We start from the raw sequence: 23,363 nt of genomic DNA on the forward strand, positions 1-23,363 counted from the left end.
ACAACATATATGTTTTTATATAATTAATGGTGATTAAAATGTTATGGAACAAATTACCAAAAAGATACCATTGTGTGGAAAATACATCATTTTGCTTGTATGCATTTTTTTTGCTATGAAGGGTAAACTTTAATCAGAGAAAAATACAATTTATGTGTGAAAATAGTACTTAAAAATGAAGCATATGAAATTCATTATCCAGTTATGTTCTATTGGATAACAGTAACTGTGGTTCATAGTAAGACTTCAGTACTGACTGTTCTTCAATACAATAAATTGCCTTCTTCTCCAACAAAACTCTTTAGAGTTGTTTATTTCTGCTGAACAAAATTCAAGGTATTGTTTCTTTGGCCATTCATTTTGCTTCCAGGCAGCACACAAAGAATGCAATGGAGGGATCGCTTTGTAGTCAAGAGCACAAGAAAGGGGGCACTTTTGGGGGTCAGATCTCTCAGTCCTTCTTGTCCTTCCCTCTCTCTGTCTTATCTTCCTTCCCAGAGTTCAGTAGTTTTTTTTAAATTATTATTATTCTCAGTAGCATTGGCATCTGTATCTTGAAGCTCCATAAAGCTCTGTGTTCTCAGTTCAGAAGAATAATCTGATAACAAACCATAACCATCATGCCAGCCAGGACAACTCTGAAGAGTAGGGAGCAGAGTCATGGATGTTGGTGCTAGAGCCCTGCCTCTTTGGCCTCCAGAGCAGTCATTTTCTAACATCACTCTCACTTTCCTTGCTATTTCCAAAGGCCACCTCCTCAGTTTTCACTGGGCTCCCACAATCATTCTGTCTGTTTTTGTTTTGAGTTTCTTCTAGATACTGCTGTACCGCCTTGAGGACTGCATTCTCCACCAGCCTTTTGCTGAGGCTCAGCAATTCTGCATCATCTGGCTCTGCCCCCTTTTTTTCACCTGTACACCACAACAGACAAAAATCAGTACACCTGAACAGGGAAAACTGCATGCAATACACACTTCTGGGGAAAAGCTCCTCAGCCCATGGAATGCACATTCACCAGGGTGTTCTTGCTTCCTTTGGTTCCAGACCCTCTGCAAATCCTTCAGAAGGAAACAAAAGAGCCTGCTACTATAGACAGTATGGAAGATGACCTTGGCAGATAGGCCAGATCTGTTACCAAAGTGACAAGGGCAAAAACATGGCTTAAGTCTAAAACAAGAAGAAGGTATGTGTAAGCAACTCAGACAGGCACCTGCCTAATTCACATGAGTATGGTGGTGGGGGCAGGGAGGGGAGTAAAGCACAGTCAGACTTGCAAGATTCTGCTACTATAGTCAATAATAATAAAAGTAGTTTGAGCCTTCTTGTAGAGTTGATTTCTTGGTTTGGTCTACGTAGTGGGGCTGCAAGCTACAAATTCTTCCTCAGTTCTTTGCCTGAATTTTAAACCATCCTGCCTTACTTTCCCTTCTCCTCCCAGGGATTCTGGCTGTTCTATTTACCTGTTTTGCACTTAAGAATATTCCTGATCCAACAACTACCCAAAGTCTCAGCATAAACTTTGAAAATCATCTTATTACAGGAACTCAAAATATAAATCTAGGTGCAATTTGCAACTGATTTGTGTTATAGTCTTGTCGAAGTTGTGAAATTGTGGCTCAGATAAGAAGGCCTGATGGGTGTCTACTGGGAGACCATCTAAGAAGCAATAACCAAAAATATAATAAATACCTTTAAACAGAAATGCAATTCACATAGAGCTTATCCTCCAGAATAATCCTTTATTTTCTGGTTATGCAATGTTTAGCCAAATAATTTATAAATTGAAATAGCAAGTCAAAGTTATACAAAGATCCCTAACTTGAAACCTTATTTGTTTCATATTTACGTCCAACATAAGGCACTTCCATACCTATGTTTTGCACCACTCCTGGACTGGTTCCATACCTCACTGATCATATAGTATGAAGTAGAAACTGGAGCAAGGCTAGTATTTTCCTTTGAATCACTGCAATCCTGCAAACATTGTTAGTTTTCCTACTGGTGAGAAATCTTGCCTCATCCCACCTACTGCTCCTGAGTTAGGGTTAAGTTACCTATTACTCTCCTCCCACAAAGATTCAGGTTCCTAAAGCCTAATTCTTCCTTTTCTTTCTCCCTTCTCATCTTATTTTTGTTTTAATATATTTTATTTATTATATTATATTATTTATGATTGCCAACATGCAATCGTGGTCCTAGTATTGGGAAAAGCATCTGAAAAAGTGATGACTTGCTATTCTTTCACTTTCATAACTCACAGAGGTTTTAAAAGCAAATAACATGCTAGAAAGCCACTGAAAGAGTGCAGTGCCTTTTTTGAATACAGCTTCCCATCATTGCTATCTCTCAAATTCTTTTGCAAAGTGCCAAATATATAAAGGGATGTATGGAAAACATGGTGTTAGCAATTTATTTTATTTTGTGGAGAAGGGGTGAGGGGTATTTGTTAAATGGTGGTAGCTTTGGGGACAGAACATAGATTGGGTGATGTATTCTTGTTGGTTAGCTGGAGGAGAGGGTGGTCAGTCCTGATTGACTCATGGTGTTCTTGGTTTTTCAAGGCTAGTAGAAATATACAGTAGGCCAATCTGAAACTGCTTTGTGAGGAACTGGGAAATGGAAATGCTGGCAGTGTGGAAGTCCTTTTTTAATGAATATATAATATGCCCTAGCTGCTTAATCATATATTTTTCTACCAAAGTGTAGTTTATAAGTCTACAACCCTATTGAATGAAGTCAATTTATATTTTGCTATGAAACTAACACTATTGTAAAGCTTTCATTTTTAAAGCAAAACTGTTTTTTTGCTCCTAAGCAACTCATTACTAATGGACTGAAAATGTCACTTGCAAATAAAACCAAGTCTGAGAAATAGTGGGCAGGGACAGTAATATTACTGTTATTATATTTTGAGATGCTAAAGGAGATTGGTATATGGCTGCTTTCCTAGGTTTCAATTTTCTGCTAGTGTTCCTGAATAATGTTTGCTCCCAATGAATAGGAATATTGGTTCCTCTTAGCATTACAAGGGACTATGCCCAATCTTGTCCTTCCATTCAAGTGCTATAATCCAAAAGAGGTTTCCATGTGTGAAAAAGAAAATAGAGAGAGATTATTTTTGGAAACTACCTCTATGCCACCTTCCACACTGTTCTGGAAGCCAGTTTGGTCTAGTGGTTGAGGCAACGGGCTAGAAACCAGGAGACTTTGAGTTCTAGTCCCGCCTTAGGCCTGAAAGCCGGCTGGGTGACCTTGGGCCAGTCACTCTCTCTCAGCCCAGCTTACCTCACAGGGCTGCTGTTGTCGGGAAAATAGGAAGAAGAAGTATTTCGTATGTTTGCTGCCTTGAGTTATTTATAAAAATAATAAAGGCGGGATATAAAATAAATAAATAAATAAATAAATAGTCCCCAAATCTACTTCCTAAATTTGAGGGGAGGGGAGGGGAGGGGAGGATAAGGGAATATCAACAAATTACCTCTCTCCTTTCTGTTCACAAAATCTCCACTGGATCAAAGAACCTTCAGTACATGAAGGGAAACTGCTGGATACTGACAAACTGAAAAGAATAAATGGTAGATCCAGATGGTGCTCATTCAACAATTATTTGGAAAAAAAACTCTCTCAAATATGAAATTGCTATTATCGTAATAAAAGTGTCTACTAGGACCTTTGGTTTGGCTTCTGTCGAGGGAAAGTGGCCAATTTAACATGAGGTTTTAAGAAGAGACTGAGGGGAATACAGATAATCAATCACATGCTATGTATATCAGAAGAAGCCATGATAAATTACAAAGCATACAAAAATGGATAACTCTTGCTAAAGAACAATTAACATAGTTTTTCCACCTGTTAATAAGGTTAATAACCTGTCTTATTAAATTCTCTGAATACTTGAAAAATGTTAATAAGCATGTGGATGAGGTGACTTGGTAGACAGTGTTTATTTGGACAGTTTTCTTTACCAAAGATGTATGGGTGAATATATATATGCTAATGCTTCCTGTGATTTTCTCGCTGCTGTGTATTTTAATATGTTTGTGTGTATGTGTGTGTGTCTATGTATAGTTTTTTAACAGTGTTCGCTGTCCAGAGGCATTTGTTGAGATGGATGGACATATAAATTGACTAAATAATTTTTAAAAAAAACACTTAAGAGGAATTCTTTTTTCATCATTATTTACAACATCAGCGTAATGACCTAACAGTTTTACCCTCTTTTCCCTGACTAACAGGAGGCCACAGTCTCATATACAGCCTAATGAAGCAAACTGAGGGTGTGTAGCCTGTCGCTCAGGTGACATTCTCCTCCCCCCCTTTCTCTGCTCACCTAGCATTCAGTCAGTCTCCAGATGACCCTTTCTGGAGGGTCTGGAGCTTCCTTTTCAACTTCCTAGCCAACTTTTCTCCTACCCCTTGCCCATGCCATAGAACAATGGAGCCCTCCCCCCCCAATCAGGATTGAGTCTGTGGCTGGATTCCACTAAGGACCTATCAGCCAGAGGATAAGGGATTCAAACACAAAGCAGAGAAAGGAATAAATTGACCACCACACACACACCAGTAGTTGAATGTAATCAATATAGTTCCTCCAAGAATTACTAATGTACTGGTTAGTGTGTGTGTGTGTGTGTTTTAATTTGTTTATTAATGTTCTGGAGTTGAGGATCAGCAATACATTCAACTGGTCATGCAGCATGGTAAATATAACCATTTACAGTCTGGCTTTTAAAGGGGCCTGAATATTACAATTATTGCAAATTAGCAAGTGTATAAAAAGGGGGAGTCAAATACCAACCGTTCTTTTTATTATTATTATTATTATTATTATTTTCCTTTTTCACTTTTTTTCTACTTTTCAGGTATTTTAACTTTTCTTAAATTTGCTTTGTCAATCTTTTTTTCCCTTTTATCAACGTATTATTTATTTATATACATACGTAGGTAAAGGTAAAGGTTTCCCTTGACGTAAAGTCCAGTCGAATCCGACTCTAGGGAGCGGTGCTCATCTCCGTTTCTAAGCCTTGGAGCCAGCGTTGTCATAGACACTTCCGGGTCATGTGGCCAGCATGACGACTCGGAACGCTGTTACCTTCCCGCCGAAGCGGTACCTATTGATCTACTCACATTTGCATGTTTTCGAACTGCTAGGTGAGCAGGAGCTGGGACGAGCAACGGGAGCTTACCCTGCCGCGCGGTTTCGAACCGCCGACCTTCCGATCGACAGCTCAGCGGTTTAACCCGCAGCGCCACCGCGTCCCTACATACGTACGTGTGTGTATATATATATATATTATACACACACACACACAGTATATAGTAACAAGATAATGGAGGTTTTAATATTAAGTAATTAGCTTAAGATCAGAACCATTATCATGTAACCAATACCTTGATGTGAGTTGCAGTGGTTCATTTTTTAAATGTTATATTTAACTTTGGATGAAAACGCCAAATAATTTTATGCTTGTAATTTTTTTTGTAATCTGTTCAATCATCCAATTCTCGGAGACTGCAGTTTTCTTGGCAAGGTTTTTTGGTTTGCCATTGCATCTTTCTTAGGGCTGAGAGAGAGGGACTGGCCCAAGGTCACCCAGCTGGCTTTGTGCCCAAGAACTCACTGTCTCCCAGTTTCTAGCCTGATGCCTAAACCACTACACCAAACTGGCTTTCATGCTTGTAATACTGACATCCTAAGTTATAATTAATATTGAAAGAATTTTTTCTTTCCTTTCTCTATTTTCAATACTTTAAGCTATCTAAAAAATAGAATGTTAATAATCTCTAATCATACCATACAAACATCACTGTATTGAAACAATACGTGTCAAGATTTATAACAATATAATAAGGGGGGAGGGAAAGCAAAAAAATTCTCTGTGTCACTCAAAGACCTATGGGCTGCATAGTTTTAACGTGAGTGCTTTTTTGTGGCTTAGCAAATTGTGTTAAACATTACATAATCCCAGAAAATGGTTAACAGGTTACTTCAATAACCAAGTTAAATGTGTTGTCTGAACCCAGTGAATGAGAAGTAAGTTTTACACTGAAGATAATTAGAAAAGAACTGAAAATAAACTGCCAGGGCCATGATGCCTTATACAATTTATGTTGCAACCATTCCAGGAACATTGTGTACTGTTCTGATAACTGGTTCTCAAAAATAATATTGTAGATCTGCAGCAGATGCAGAAAAAAACACAACCAAAATGATGAAGAGGCTGGTGGTCAGTCTTGGGTTTGCAACTTAACCAAGATTAAAGCCAAATGCAGAACCAACAAAGAAAACAACAACAAAGAGGCCATAACTGAGGGCAATCCACAATGATTCAATTTCAAACCATCATTCTGCCCCAATGCCTGGAAAACCAGGTCTTCAGTGCCTTACGGAAACAGGATTGGGGCCATCCAAATTTCAAGGGTGTTGTTGCTCCACAGGGCAGGTGCTGTGGCAGAGGAGATATGCCTCCTGCGTCCTGCCAGATGATATTAATAGAGGAGACATGGAGTATGTCCATCCTGTCATATGTCATAGAATAAAGCAGAGTTAATTGGAGATAGGCGGTCCCACAAGTTACCTGGCCCTGTGCTATGAAGGGCTTTATAGGTGGTAACCAATACCTTGAACTTCACCTGGAAGCATACTGGGAGCCAGTACACCTTGTGGAACAATGTTATTACAGGTAGTCCTCATTTTAGTGACCACAATTGGGACCAGCTACTCTGATGCAAAGCAAAGTGGTTGCTAAGTGAGAAATCACATGATTGCAACTCTGCTTTCCTTTCTCCCACTCCCGTGACCTTTGGGATGCTCACCCTGGCAGCACTGGGATAATTAGCAAGAAGGGAATTAATGTTTGTAGTTGTATTCATTAGAGAGGAAGGAATTACAAGAGTAAGCAGGCACACAATGGGGAATACACATTTAAAGCAATGCGCTGGCACCAGCAGCCACAAGTGTGCTATGCAAACAGCCGGGTGTATTCCCCATTGTGTGACTGCTTACTCTTTTGTAATCCCTTCCTCTCCAATCTTTCCGCTCTGGTGGGGTGGGGATGGGTCAGGCACAGGAGAGATTGCCTATAGAAATTGCTTGGGTTTTTTCTCACCCCCACCCCGGAGAAGCAGAGAGACTGGAGAGGAAGGGATTACAAGAAAGTAAGCAGGCACACAATGGGGAATACACCAGGCTGTCTGCATAGCATTCTTGCAGTTGCTGGCACCAGCACATTGCTTTCTATGTGTATCCGCTAAATTCCAAATTCACTCCACCTCTGAGGAGTCCAAATTCACTCCACCTGTGGGGAGGTGTAGATTCAAGGATGAATTTGAACCTGGGTTTTCCCAGTTCTAGTCCAACATCTTCATCACTACACCACACCAATAAATGAAAAGTAAAAATAGAGTGAATAACCAATCTACAGCATTGCCATAAAAATAGAGTAACCGTTTGCAGTCGCTTAAAAAAAAAATCACTCCCCTTTATACACTGATGGGTACAATGAATTTGCCAAAGTAGATGTAATTACATGTTTCTATAAAGATCCTGAATTTGTGCACCTCAATGCTACACTATTAGAAGGTTTTAGTAGCTGTAACGCATTTCTAATTTATTCTGTGCACAGAAGAAAGGAATTGAGGAGTATATTGATTTGTACCTGTAGTGGTTGCTGAGCCCACAGGGTGAACGCTTGGTGGTCTCATCCTCCTTTTCTGGGTACACCCACTCTACCTGCCCCTCTTGCATTGACAGTCACCTCTAGCAGCTTGGTAGTTACTGCTGCTACCACCTACCTTCCAGGAAGATGACTCTACCTGCTGTCCTGCTCCTTAATCCCAATTTGTGAGAAATAAGGCTCCCACACTCTGTGTGCCGTACTGGCAATTAAAAAAAAAAGATTAAAAAAAGAAATAAATTCCATAGTGACATCTACTGGCTTGGTACTGTCGTGCCATGTGGTTTTACAGGAACTGCGAGCAATCTCACATGAGATAAATAGAATCAGACTTTATTTTAAAAAGAGAATGCAAATATTCCTTTTTAACTTTATTGGTTACGTGCAAAAATAGAGGGCTGCTAAAATCACAGACAGCACCTTAGGAGACCCTCCAACAGAAAAATATACAGGAAAAGAAAGGATTCGGAGCAGATCCCAAGTCGATGCTGAACTGCTTCTATTTAGGACTCTGATGTAAATAGGTACATGCAACCAAACATGACAATAAGCACTCTTCACACTTCGTATTCCACTCTTTCTCATCCTTTTTCCTAATTGCCCTATAGAGGTGATTTGAGGAGCTTATAGTATTGGCCTTCAGCAAAGGATTGTTACCTTGCCGTGGTGCTGGAGCTTGAGCACTTCAATGATGCCATGAGCTAAACCGTGAAGGGCCACCCAAGACGGGAAGGTCATGACAGAGAGGTCAGGCTAAATGCAATCCCTGAGGAAGGTAATGGCAACCAATCCCAGTATTCTTGCCGTGAAAACTAAATGGATCAGTACAACCAGAGATATGTCGGTATACCATCGGAAGATGAGACCCCCCAGATCAGAAGATGGTCAAAATGCTACTGGGGAGGAACAGAGGATGAGTTCAACTAGCCCCAGACATGATGACGCAGCTAGCTCAAAGCCGAAAGGATAGCTAGCGGCCGACGGTGCTGGTGGTGAACGGCGAATCCGATGTTCTAAGGATCAACACACCATTGGAACCTGGAATGTAAGATCTATGAGCCAGGGCAAATTGGATGTGGTTATTGGTGAGATGTCAAGATTAAAGATAGACATTTTGGGCGTCAGTGAACTGAAATGGACTGGAATGGGCCACTTCACATCAAATGACCACCAGATCTACTACTGTGGACAAGAGGACCACAGAAGAAAGGGAGTAGCCTTCATAATTAATAGTCAAGTGGCTAAAGCAGTGCTTGGATACAATCCAAAAAACGATAGAATGATCTCAATTCGAAATCAGGGCAAGCCATCTAACATGACAGTGATCCAAATATATGCCCCAACCACAGATGCTGAAGAAGCTGAAGTAGAGCAGTTCTATGAGGATCTGCAGCACCGACTGGACAACACGCCTAAAAGAGATGTTATTTTCATCACGGGAGACTGGAATGCTAAGGTGGGCAGTCAAATGACACCTGGAATTACAGGTAAGCATGGCCTGGGAGAACAAAACGAAGCATAGGCTGATAGAATTTTGCCAAGACAACTCACTCTGCATAACAAACACTCTCTTCCAACAACCTGAGAGACGGCTTTATACATGGACTTCACCGGATGGACAACACTGAAATCAGATGGACTACATCCTTTGCAGACAAAGGTGGTGGACATCTATACAGTCGGTAAAAACAAGACCTGGAGCTGACTGTAGTTCCGATTATGAACTTCTTATTGCACAATTTAGGATCAGACTAAAGAGATTAGGGAAGACCCACAGATCAGCTAGATATGAGCTCATTAATATTCCTAAGGAATATGCAGTGGAGATGAAGAATAGATTTAAGGGACTGGACTTAGTAGATAGGGTCCCAGAAGAACTATGGACAGAAGTTCGCAACATTGTTCGGGAGGTGGCAACAAAATACATCCCAAAGAAAGAGAAAACCAAGAAGGCAAAGTGGCTGTCTGCTGAGACACTAGAAGTAGTCCAAGAAAGAAGGAAAGCAAAAGGCAACAGCGATAGGGGGAGATATGCCCAATTAAATGCAAAATTCCAGAGGCTAGCCAGAAGAGATGAGGAATTATTTTTAAACAAGCAATGCGTGGAAGTGGAAGACAATAGAATAGGAAGGACAAGAGACCTCTTCCAGAAAATTAGAAACATTGGAGGTAAATTCCAGGCAAAAATGGGTATGATCAAAAACAAAGATGGCAAGGACCTAACAGAAGAAGAGGTCAAGAAAAGGTGGCAAGAATATACAGAAGACCTGTATAGGAAGGATAACAATATCGCGGATAGCTTTGACGGTGTGGTCAGTGAGCTAGAGCCAGACATCCTGAAGAGTGAGGTTGAGTGGGCCTTAAGAAGCATTGCTAATAACAAGGCAGCAGGAGATGACGGCATCCCAGCTGAACTGTTCAAAATCTTGCAAGATGATGCTGTCAAGGTAATGCATGCTATATGCCAGCAAATTTGGAAAACACAAGAATGGCCATCAGACTGGAAAAAATCAACTTATATCCCCATACCAAAAAAGGGAAACACTAAAGAATGTTCAAATTCTATCGAACAGTGGCACTCATTTCACATGCCAGTAAGGTAATGCTCAAGATCCTGCAAGGGAGACTTCAGCAATTCATGGAGCGAGAATTGCCAGATGTACAAGCTGGGTTTAGAAAAGGCAGAGGAAATAGGGACCAAATTGCCAATATCCGCTGGATAATGGAAAAAGCCAGGGAGTTTCAGAAAAACATCTATTTCTGTTTTACTGACTATTCTAAAGCCTTTGACTGTGTGGACCATAACAAATTATGGCAAGTTCTTAGTGGTATGGGGATACCAAGTCATCTTGTCTGCCTCCTGAAGAATCTGTATAATGACCAAGTAGCAACAGTAAGAACAGACCATAGAACAACGGACTGGTTTATGATTGGGAAAGGAGTACGGCAGGGCTGTAAACTTTCACCCTACCTATTCAACTTGTACGCAGAACACATCATGCGACAAGCTGGCCTTGAGGAATCCAAGGCTGGAGTTAAAATCACTGGAAGAAACATTAACAATCTCAGATATGCAGATGATACCACTTTGATGGCTGAAAGCGAAGAGGAACTGAGGAGCCTTATGATGAAAGTGAAAGAAGAAAGTGCAAAAGCTGGCTTGCAGCTAAACCTCAAAAAAACCAAGATTATGGCAACCAGCTTGATTGATAACTGGCAAATAGAGGGAGAAAATGTAGAAGCAGTGAAAGACTTTGTATTTCTAGGTGCGAAGATTACTGCGGATGCTGACTGCAGTCAGGAAATCAGAAGACGCTTAATCCTTGGGAGAAGAGCAATGACAAATCTCGATAAAATAGTTAAGAGCAGAGACATCACACTGACAACAAAGGTCCGCATTGTTAAAGCAATGGTGTTCCCCGTAGTAACATATGGCTGCAAGAGCTGGACCATAATGAAGGCTGAGCGAAGGAAGGTCGATGCTTTGAACTGTGGTGTTGGAGGAAAATTCTGAGAGTGCCTTGGACTGCAAGAAGATCAAACCAGTCCATCCTCCAGGAAATAAAGCCAGACTGCTCACTTGAGGGAATGATATTAAAGGCAAAACTGAAATACTTTGGCCACATAATGAGAAGACAGGACGCCCTGGAGAAGATGCTGATGCTAGGGAGAGTGGAGGGCAAAAGGTAGAGGGGCCGACCAAGGGCAAGGTGGATGGATGATATTCTAGAGGTGACGGACTCGTCCCTGGGGGAGCTGGGAGTGTTGACGACTGACAGGAAGCTCTGGCGTGGGCTGGTCCATGAAGTCACGAAGAGTCGGAAGCGACTAAACGAATAAACAACAACATAGTATTGGCACAATAGACAATTAAAATTAAGGGAAAAAATATCAATTCATAGTCACAGAGCTTTGGGAAAGAAAAGTGAATACCTTATAAAACTGCTACAAAGACTGGGCCCCAAAGTCTAACAAAAGCCTTTGGTTGGAGTGTGCAGTTTCTGTGGGCTTCAAGGCTACTCCTGGCTTTGCATATCAAGGGCTAGACTCTAAAAGTGGGTAGGTTCAGGATCCAAGTATGGAAGGGAGTTCAGGAATTTTAAGAGGTAAAATGGATGCTTTAAACTGTCTTAACCCCTTAAAAACCATATGCACACCCAAAGAGGAAAAAAGGCTCCATATTTTGGCTCCACTACTCTGGCAAGCTTTAGAAATAACCAAAGAATACTGGCAGGCCAAATACAGCTCTTGGGCCATAGTTTTCATACCCCTACTTTAGGTTATTCAAATTCATAATCTTTTAAATCATTCATGAAAATGTATAAACTCTCTGAAATAGTAATCTGGTTTCAATTAAAAAAATAGAGAGACATGGCATATTCTCTTCTTCTTGAACTGCATTAGAAAGACCTTTTAATCTAACAATATGAGAAACAGTGAAAAGCCTTGAGAGATATAATAGCTGGGAAACTTTCACTGAGCAGTTTTTATGACATTGCTTGTATACATGGCCTTGCAATGCTGTGTAAATCATAACAGATCAAATAATTCAAAGACTAAACTTGAAGCAAGTTATTTTCCATTTTGAAGAAACTGTTCCTCTTCTGTTTTATCAAGTCATACTAGCAAATCCAATGGAACTACCATCTTTTAACTATTGCCATCCTGGGATACTATGTCACCTTTAGCAGTAAAAAAAATCCTTTCTAGCATTAATGGACACACTTGTGCAAAGCACATGCCAAGTGGCTTCCTTCCCTCCTGGAGTCTGTGTAACAAATGTTCCATCTAATTGGGCACTTTGTCTTCTAAAGTGACCAGACAGATGCCCATGGGAATCCCATAATCATGGCATGATAAAGAGAGCTACATCACATTTCTCTTTTCCCTCTCCCTAGATTCTAAAACTAAACAAAGAGGAGTTGTTCTTTTGTCAGCTCTCACATATACTAAAGATATATGTTCCTTGGTTGGTTTGATCCTTTCTATAAAGCAATCAGGAACCATTGCAACATATGTTGACAATACATACAGTATATTCTCCAATATTGCATTCCATATATAATCATACTGTATATTTTATCTCCACACTCTTCAACCCAAGTTATTCATGGTAACTTAAATCAGACTAAATTCAGTGGTTCTACTCTGATTAAGTTTTGATAATTAGTTCATATTTCATCATCCTAGGTAAAGGTAAAGGTTTCCCTTGACATAAAGTCCAGTCGTGTCCGACTCTAGGGGGCGGTGCTCATATCCGTTTCTAAGCCTTGGAGCTGGCGTTGTCATAGACACTTCCAGGTCATGTGGCCAGCATGACGACTCGGAACGCCGTTACCTTCCCGCCGAAGCGGTACCTATTGATCTACTCACATTTGCATGTTTTCGAACTGCTAGGTGAGCAGGAGCTGGGACGAGCAATGGGAGCTCACCCCGCCGCGCGGTTTCGAACCGCCGACCTTCCAATCGGCAGCTCAGCAGTTTAACCCGCAGCGCCACCGCGTCCCTTTCATCATCCTATTAGCCTGTTAATGCTGGGGATATTTGTTCTTGCAAAGTGATCTAAAGCTAGAAGCAATTTAAATATATTTGGCTGCCTAACCTCTTGGCTCCTGCCTCCAAGAGGATATCTGTAAATTAAACAAAGCTACTTAGGCATTTTGACTTAAATCAGCTCATCTACGCCACCAATAATTTCACCTGCAACTCTTTATTTGCCTCTTCCGTAAACCTGTTCCAGAACCTGTTATCAACTGCAGTTTCCAATCTTGTGTTTCTGACTGATATGTGTCAACACTGATGTCCCAATATTGCTCTAGTATACAGAGGTGTTAAACACGTTATTGGGATGTGTCATATCAAACTCCAGATTAAAGCTTATGCAACTGAGTATGCTTTCTGTCTGGCTGACTACTTTCCTATATGTAAGATCTATTCTTTAGTATGGGGGGCAGCAATCACGTTGACCTGCAATCTTAACCAAAGCATCTTAGCTACAGATCAAAGATAGCTGATGAAAGTTACTGCCTCATTTTCACTTCATAATTCAACTTCCTTTGCATTTGCGTGTACATAGTTAATGGCCCCAATTGGGTAATCCAGAAAAATCTTATCAAGACTTCAGTCTTCGGCCTTATTACATTTAAGGGTTAAAAGTTTAATATGTTAAGTTTAATTTTCTAAATAATATATTCATTATTGTTTATACTGCATATATAATAATGACTGCCAAGGAAGAAGTGCTTGAAAAGGAGTCTCAATGTCCTTGGTTGCTTTATAATTACAATGAATGTTAAAAGTGGAAATAATTTTTTGTAAAAAAAAAAAAGGTATAATTATATTCATTGCCCTATTACAAAAAAAATTCAAAAAATATGTATATTAAAAATAGATTTGGAAGCATATTTTGAAGAACAAATATTGTATTATGACCAGACCATACAGTTTACATGACAGCTCCCCTTTCCTATGTAGCAGATCAAAGTTTATAACACACCTCATTTGCATTATCATGATCTCCCAGACTTGTACTCCTATGCAAGATGGAATCCATGCTGATTCAGTTAAGCTCAGAATTCATGGAGACCATTAATATCCCTCTTAAACTATTTCTTGGCTAAAAAAACAGCTATTTGGAGAAAGAGTATACTACAAAAGAGTTTATCAGTCAACAGGATTAACAAAATGCAGGCACTTTGAAGGTTAGCATGTCAATTATTGTAGATTTTTTAAAAATAATTTCCATAAAATAAAGAAGAACAGACTAATATTTAAAAGTGGATCAGATATCTGCATTTACTTAGTTATCATCTAAGTTTCTATGTATCTTTCTCTGGTGAAGCTTCATCTGAGTCCTGATTTACTAGCCTCTTTATTTCATTTCACTTGTTCCATGACTTTCTGACATAATACAATATTTCTTTGGGACACACTGTTTCTTGATTTCAAGATGCTGCCAGTTATTTCAGCAATGTTTTTGCCGCTTCCTCTTATTTTGAACCTGGCTCTTACCCTGTTCCTCTCAATTAAATTTCTCAGGAACTACTTAGGATCTCCATCCAGTTGAGTCCTTATAAAATCTTCTTAGACTCTAGTTTTATACTATTTTTATAGCAAAAAACTCTAGAGTTCTTAGACTCTATTTTTGTACTATTTTTGTATTTTACTTAATTTATAGTAATGGGAAGGAGGAGTTGCATTAACTAGAGGTTACATAGAATCAAGGATTAGGCACTAAAATGATTATATCATGGGTGTGCCACAGCTAAACCACCTTACTAATATTAGTAATATTAATAATGTGGTTTACTAATATTAGGACCTCATATTAGGTCAGCTAATATGATACTCTTATAGCTGTTTATTTGGAAATTCCATTGAAAGGACAAGGGTATGTGTATAGAACTACAGAGTTTATCATTGTTAACAATAGCAAAAATAGAAATGAAATGCAAAATAAAACAAAAATGCAACATTAAAAACAATCTCCCTATATAATCCCTATTAAAACTAAATCTGAGATCATATGTCAGGTATCTCAATTACTTTTCTGACAGGAAGTCTGACAGCACACAATGTTTGAATGTTGCTATACAAACTATTCTAAAACACATAATTAAAAAAATGAACATTCAAGTGAAATGATTATTATAAGTTAATAGAATGTATCTGTGGCAATGCCTTTTCTGCAATCTGAATAAAACTAGGAACATGCCTGGCAGCTGTTCAGAAAAGAAGACTCTCTTTGAAGAGGTGCAATGCATTATAGCAAAAGTACTAGAGAATCATTTTCCTATTTTTAAGTAGAACAGCAACAAATCATCTGGCTTTTTGGTCCTCCATGTCTGTTACATTTTGCTAGTAAGCACAGCCTTCAACTGGAATTAGACTTTAGCATGGCAATACTGCCCTATCTGATAGGGTACATCTGATAAGTTAAACAAATACACACCCCGATGTTAAGATGTCATATTTAATTATATGCACTAACTGAATAACCATTCATAATTCAGAGTTACAGATATAATTTGTTTCCCTGCCTGAGATTTAATACATCATGTATATAAACATACAGATATATGTTCAATTTCTACTTACCTGCATTCCTTTGAACCATAATATATCATTTAAAATGTATATAGCTGTCCACCCCAAATGCATATAGCTGTCTTTTCTTAGCAGCAAACTACATTCTAAAATAGCTGCACCCAGTATTGATCCCAGGCACTGCACAAAACAATCAGACTTACTGATTTTTTCCTCCTCTCTCCCAAAAGGATAACAGCACAGCTGGCCCATGATATTTACGGTTCTGTTTTCTTCCTCGTCCTTTCAGCGCACACCACCCCAAACTGTAAACTGGATGTGGATCTCGACTCTGAAGGAAAACTGTTCATTCTACTCAGAGGCACGCAGAAAGGCACAGGCACACTGAGGGGAGGGAAAGGGAAAGCAGGCAAGCTCTGGGCTGAGAAGAATGAGGAAAGCTCCACCTCCTTGTCCTTAGCACCGATAGTATTTTTACCATCTGGAGGGGTTTACAGTGACACTAATTCACAAACACACACATGGATGCTTCACACAGTTCACAATTTCTTTGCCCAGGAATTTAGAATATCAGGATACAGTACTCTGTCACCATTAAGAACTGGTATATATTAATAGCTAGCTTGAAAATCTTTCTATGAAGCTTAGAGTTGGGACAATGTTACAGACAGGGTTTCCTTCTCAGATTTTTTTTTCCTCTTGTCCTTCTATGCCTTAAAAGCTATAGTACTTGCAGAAATATAAGAGGTACAACATTTTTCATCACTACATCTCAATTCTAAAACAACCCCTGCATTTTATATTCCTACCTCACTTAAAACTTACAAAGATGCAGGAATGTAACCAGAGAAAGGTGATACCTCTATTTAAGTATATGTTTTTTTTTTCTTTTCCCAAGTTTTAAGGTCAGGGAGCATATCAAATTCTCCTAGGCTTTGACTAATACCACATGATGGATGATGCTTTGTTATGCTTATGTAATTAATTATAAGGGAAAAACCATTAGAAGTGAGAAAATGCCCAACAGAGGATAGAACATGCCCTGAAGAAGGGCTCCACAGACAGAAACAGCCACAAACAATGAAGTAATGAGGACAGAAGTTGAAGAGCCACCTATTGTTTGATCTTGCCCTGGCAGAATTTCTTGTACCTCAAGCATTCTGGATACGCTTTTGATCATTTTATTTGAGGGAGGGGCGGGCTGGCCTCAGGGCATGGGACCCTACAGACTATAGGGCAACTACAGCTCATCTTATCTTTCACCACGTGCCATGGTGGCTGAGCCTAATTTGACGCTGCAGCCCAAAATACCAGCAAAAGCAATCATTTCCCACCAAAATCAGAGCAGTAGTTAATATTTCACAGCAACCTATAGCGTTCTCTTTATGATTTACCTTAAACAATTGTGAGGTAATTACTAAACTCATAATCCAGCTGGGATAATGTGATGATACCACTGATTCTAAACACCTGGTTCTCTTGATCTTTAATCATGAAGTAAATTTTGAAGGGAAAAATCACTGGTCACAGGACAACATGTATGTAATAGGCCTCTATCCTCTTCTTACTGGGTCTTTAACAACTAGTACCCAATTGCTAGAAGACTTTCTTCTTTGCAGTATCATCCACAAACAAAAACAGAGGAGCATTATTTTTAAATATTGAATCACAACTGTTCTTTAAAACAATATGAACAGAACGCCCTGTCCTGAGAATGCTACGAATTGTTCCCAGATCATTTTGCTGCCTTATCAGGGACAGAAGTCAGAAGGTTCTTTCATGGAAATACTAGCGTGATACTTTCAGGGAAATATTATATGGTACTTGTAAATTATTCTGATATGGCAGGATCGACTATAGAACTTATCATGCATATGAACAGCTTCATCTACATTTTGTAATAAAGCCTGCTTAAGCAAAAACTGTCAGCCTGTCAAATCAAATGTTAAAAAAACCACATGACCCATATTCTAAAGAACAAATGAATTAAACATGACTACTTAACACACATCTACAGGCATAAGTAAAAGCCTGTCATTAAAGCAAAAGAAAATATGTCTAGTGGGAACTAGTTTCATTTCTTTCTTTTCAGGGGACTTATGCCCATTAATTTATAAAGGAAAAATGGGAATAAATTGGGAAAAATGCTTGTTTGATTTTTATTTTCACTGTGTAGTGAAAATAAGTGACAACAAATAGTTAATTTCTAAGAATATCTAATGAAATATGTCCAAATAATTTCAGTGTGAAGAAAAATGTGGGTTTAAAATTCTCACACTGAATTTAATAAAACTTAACTATGAACACTTTCTGTCAGTGACGCAAAATGATGTGATATACAATCAGGTTTTAATACATAAATCTGTTCATTTTAGTTTCCCTGTTTTTATACTTTTTAAATACACTTCATTCCATATCTACATTTGTTTACAATTTTTTAAAATCTGCATAAAAATTCATAAGTATATTCTTTTCCCTAAAATATATACTTCCTGAATAAAATGCATCTTTATCCATTATTTTTTTAAAACATACAGTTTTGTGTACTTTCTTGCTAAAGTACACAGACTTATACTCAGTTCTGACTGAAAAACAGCATCACAAAGGTAAGAAAGATGCAAAAATTAAAGTATAATTGCATTTTTGTATACAAATTTATTCAAGAAAAACTATTTAGAAATGTATGCTTTAAGATGTGAGCTGAACAAATTTCTCTCCCATCCCGATTAACTGATCACATTGGTCTCCTGAACTCACTGGGCAAGTTTAAGCAAGACGCTATCTCTCCAATGCCAGGGCCGCAACTGGGGGGGGGGGGGCAACCAGGGCATGTGCCCCGGGCACTGTGCTGGGGAGGCGCCAAAATGGGCGCGGAATCCATGTTTGCCCTGGGTGACACAGACCCTAGTTGCGGCCCTGTCCAATGCAGTCCCCAATCTGCATCATGAAGATGATTCCTTTTAGGTCAGGAGTGACAAGCAGTGGCTCCCACAATGCTCTAAAGCCCCTTCTGAACAGCGTCACTGAAATCAGAGACAGAAGCCTGAAGTCTGTAGCGACATTTCAATTTCTGTGGTAATCTATTTTTGTTTTAGTTTGTCTTAAGTATGAATATATTTGTTCTTGTTTCTTAGGATAGATATCTATCAGTAAAATAAAATAAAAAATTCTCATGGCCATGGCTACCTTTTCCGTTACCACCTTCTTCCCTTTTGTGTTGCAGGTCTGGCAAAAGGAGGGCCAAGTGAAAAAACAGACAACTTGTTCTATATGGACATTGCTGCATGCTAATGCAGAATCAAAGAACAAACAAACAAACATTTGAAATACTAAAGCCAGGGAGGTGAGGGACCCCAGTTACTTTTTTCTGTTCATGTCATGAGTGAGGATGGCGAGCAGGGGGCTCCCATCCAGGCTGTAAAGCGCATGTGTAGTACTGAGGAATTAGGTGGCCATTCAAAGAGACACAGATCGGGCCCGCCTTAGTCTTTGGGGTTTATATGTCTGGGTTTTTCCCATGCTTCTTCAGTTTGTTAGGATTCTCTGTTATGTAGCAGTAATAAAACACTAGAGACCTATTCCTTGTCTCAGCGTGGTTCCTGGCTGTTAGGACAGTTCCCATTGGAATCTAAGGTCCATTGTTATATCACTACTGGACTAGCTGCTATGAGTATTAAATATTTTTTCCTGTTCTGTGAATTTTCTTCATTAACCAAAATTTCATTGCTTTTTAGATACCATTGATTCTATATCACAAAAATGTTCAAACATGCACAGCCTATTTAGAGTTCAAATTTCCTGTTAGAAATCTTCATTTCCTCATATATTTAGTTCATTAAAACTACAGTGACATTTTCAAAAAGAAATCATCCATTTTGGGTAGTGTTTTTACATGAACACTCTTGCACACCACCAATTCCTTACTAAAAGGGATAGATCTGAGATTTCAAAGAAAATGCTTTACTCTTTATCTATGTATATGTGTGTATATCAACACAGAGAGAAGAAAGGAAGAATGGCCTCCTTTTCTCATCACACTAAGCTATTATTTGCTAAACAATGATTTTCTGACTAAACCACAATGGCTGAGTTCATGCAATAACATGAGCCATACGCCATAGCTTATAAATCACTGTGATTTTGTTCATATACATAACTAGGGCAAAACCAAACAAGCTACTATACATTATTGGTTAGTACAATATATGAACCCAATGGGGGCCTCTTTTCCTATACAGGTAGTCCTCCATTAATGATGGTAATTGGGACTGGAATTTCCATCGCTAAGTGATGTGGTCATAAAGCATGATGTCACATGACCACATTGCTTAGTGGCAGCAATCCCAGCAGTCCCTGTTGCTGTCATTAAGCAAGGTTCATGGATGGTTAACCAAGGACCTCCTTGCAACTTCCTGCCAGCTTCCAACAACCAAAGTCAGTGGGGAAACCAGCAGGAAATTGCAAGTCCCAGGCGACTTACAAGCAAGCTGGCAGGCAGGTAAGTGGCTGCTGTTGGGTGGGGAGGGTCTGAGGGGTGTGTGAGGGGCAGAGAGCTACACTGCAACCGCGGCAGGACTTGGGGTGGCTGCTGCAGGGTGCAGGAGGGCGCACGAGGGGCGAGTGCAGCACAAGCTGGGAAACTTACCAGAGTGACCTGTGACCTTCCCTGTCAGCTTCCCCATTGACTTTGCTTGTAGGAAGCTGACAGGAAAGGTTGCAAATAGTGATCGCATGACTGTGGGGGTGCTGGGACAGCTGGAACTTCAAGGATCGGTCATAAGTACCACTCTTTCAACACCACCGTAACTTCAAACGATTGTTGAACGAGTGGTCATTAACCAAGGACTAACTGTATACATAAATAGGGTAGACATATCTTAACACAAAGATTTTAAAAGATCTGTTAGACAGATTAGAATAGATTTATTTCGGATTCAGATTTATTTCGGTTCTCTGACTTCCTTAAAATAGATTTAGTCTTGGGATTCTACGGACAACAGAAGGCCATCCTGAAGATTTCCTTGTAAAAAGTTCACTTTTTATGAAGTTACTTGGTATTCCTGAAGGCCTCCTTTTCCTCCACACAGCTTTTGTGGCACAATGCACAGAGAGCTATATGATATAAAAGTCACAGTGCCTGAATTGTTACATAAATGCCAAATTATCAATACAGGGTTGTAGCCAGGGATATCTGCAGGGTCAACAGCATCACAATGACAGGCATAACTGGCAACTAAAGCCTTGCCTCTTCTAACATGTGCGGGAGTTTGATCACTACAATAGCACCCACCATTTTGACCCAGCTGACATTGCCAGTGGATGTCCCCAGCTGTACTATATTCTGATGTAAAGAATTCTATTATTTGAATTCTAAAGCAAGACTTAAAGCAATACTTTAATGTTTAAGAACATTAAAAATCAAACCCCAAAACCCTGTCTTATTTGAAAAGCCCTTTTCCCCTTTCTCCAGGGTCTATTGATAGAAGTGAGTTAAATCTCTTTATTACGGTTTCTCAAGAATGTACACTATCATTCTCAAAGGGTTTAACTGTATCTAATAATACATTTTGCAGCTGAATCCTCTAAATTACAAGCAGAAACAGGCTTCAAAGCTCCTCATTTTTCTCTGCAGGATGGCACTTTTTAATATCAACCTTTATTCCAAACAAAAGCAATCTAGCCCAGCGTAAATGTGACCATTTATTTATAACTCTGTATGGGTTCCTCAACAATAACAGTAGCAATTCAAAAATATTTTCAAAATTGGGCCAGAGTGCTTGCACAAATTAAAATAGATATTCTTAGAGCATTAACTCATAGCCTGAATGATATACCAAAGCTGTTAGAAAGTATTTTATGGGGACATTAGCTAAATCAAGCAAACTTCAAAGAAAGCTTTATCTTAATGCTTTGAGATAAGATCATTCCACAGTAACACATCATTATTAATCTATTGTAAGTTTTAACCATATATCCTATCATATTTTAACAGGTTAGCCTTGTTGCCATTTATTTATTCTGAGAATTAAGCTTTTAATTCCTCCATCATTCATTTCTTCTGACTATGTACTGTATATTAAAAATCACAGGGGAAAAGGACTAAATCAAAAGAAAATTAAATCAAATTATTTGAATGTCCCTGAAGTATACTGTACTGTTAACAATCGTATCTTTTTTCATTTAGTACTAATACATCAATATACTGTAGAATTAATGCATAACATTGAGTAATAAAGTATTTTACTGTTTAGTGGTATCTTAGGATTTGAATTATTATAGTAAAGGTAAAGGTTTCCCTTGACATTAAGTCCAGTTGTGTCTGACTCTAGGGGGCAGTGCTCATCTCCGTTTCAAAGCCGAAGAGCCGGTGTTTGTCCGTAGACACTTCCATGGTCATGTGGCTGGCATAACTAAACGGAACGCCATTACCTGCCTGCCAAAGCGGTACCTATTAATTTACTCACATTTGCATGTTTTCGAACTGCTAGGTTGGCAGGAGCTGGGACTAGCAACGAGAGCTCACCCTGTCATGCGGATTCAAACCGCCGACCTTCCAATCGGCAAGCCCAGGAGCTCAGCGGTTTAACCCACAGCGCCACCGCGTCCCTTTTGAATTATTATAAGAGCCAATAAATTTGCAAGATGTAGTCAGTATATCAATTATTGCAATACACAGCTAAAACTAATTAATTAGTTATTGCCTGCAGTAAGCATGCTTTCTATGCCTATAGATAAAAGTGAAGTTCTTAAAATTTAATTTCTTAATATAAATATTTTTATTTTGGATAATCATGAGACCCCTGCACAAAACACTTGGTTTTGTGTTTTTCTGCATCTTTTCAAATCTTTACCACAACCTTTGGTTCACAAATAATTCTAAAACACCTTTGATCTAAAACTTATTAGCAGTTGCTAGTTATACAACTGCTAACACTATTCATACTGAACCTGAAGAGATCCCAAGATACAGTACTGCAGTTCAAATATTCTAGTTAAAAAAAAGAGCCTTATACTGCAGAACAGATTTCACGTTTGGATATTCTTAACCTCATCTTTTTTTCAGCCATATTAAAGTGTTTGATTACTTGAGGGACCACCTGTCTCCCATAACATATGTCCAGCCAATTCAATCCTGCATCCTTTTATATGTTTTAATTTTCACGATTGGCTTATCCATGGGTGGCACATTTTTTGTGGTATTTTGGTTAAAAATTCAAGGATTGGCTTATCCGTGAATGGGCTCATATGTGAGTATATACAGGACATAAAGGTACTTTAGAAAGGCATTACCATGTGCACTTACAGATAAGCCCGTCCATGGATAAACTGAACCCAATTTTTTGGGTAATTTTAGCACCTAAAATTCTTGACTTATCTGCAAGTTTATATAGTACACAGTTCCTAAAATGTAGAGAAATGCAGTTTTTAAAAAAAAACAAAAACAGTTGTGTTATTCACAGGTCCACGGTGGTTTATATTAGCAGGGAGAAATAGTCTTGAAAACAAAAGTCATTATGGATTTTCTTCCTGCAAATCTTTTTTCCTGCCCTAGATCAAATAAGAAAGTGCTCTTACATGGATACAGAGTAACTACAAAGAATAAACAGCCAAATACTTGGCTGAAATAGGTATTTCAGGTGT

General features: G+C 39.0%; 1 protein-coding gene across 3 annotated transcripts in view; it reads right to left on the reverse strand.

The window, feature by feature from the left end:
* Positions 1-23,363, reverse strand: part of AKAP7 (A-kinase anchoring protein 7) — an 87,439-nt gene that overhangs the window by 4,167 nt on the left and 59,909 nt on the right. For 2 of the 3 annotated variants that reach the window (XM_063310101.1, XM_063310084.1), the window contains one exon: positions 13-911. The exons of the other annotated variant lie outside the window; for it this stretch is intronic. In XM_063310101.1, the coding sequence (XP_063166171.1) occupies positions 706-911 (206 nt within the window). In that variant the 3' untranslated portion in view covers positions 13-705. Of the gene's footprint in view, positions 1-12; positions 912-23,363 lie in introns of those variants that run through there. 3 annotated transcript variants of the gene reach the window in all.

The sequence above is a fragment of the Candoia aspera genome, chromosome 1 (genome assembly GCF_035149785.1).
Source record: "Candoia aspera isolate rCanAsp1 chromosome 1, rCanAsp1.hap2, whole genome shotgun sequence".
Lineage (NCBI taxonomy): Eukaryota > Metazoa > Chordata > Lepidosauria > Squamata > Boidae > Candoia > Candoia aspera.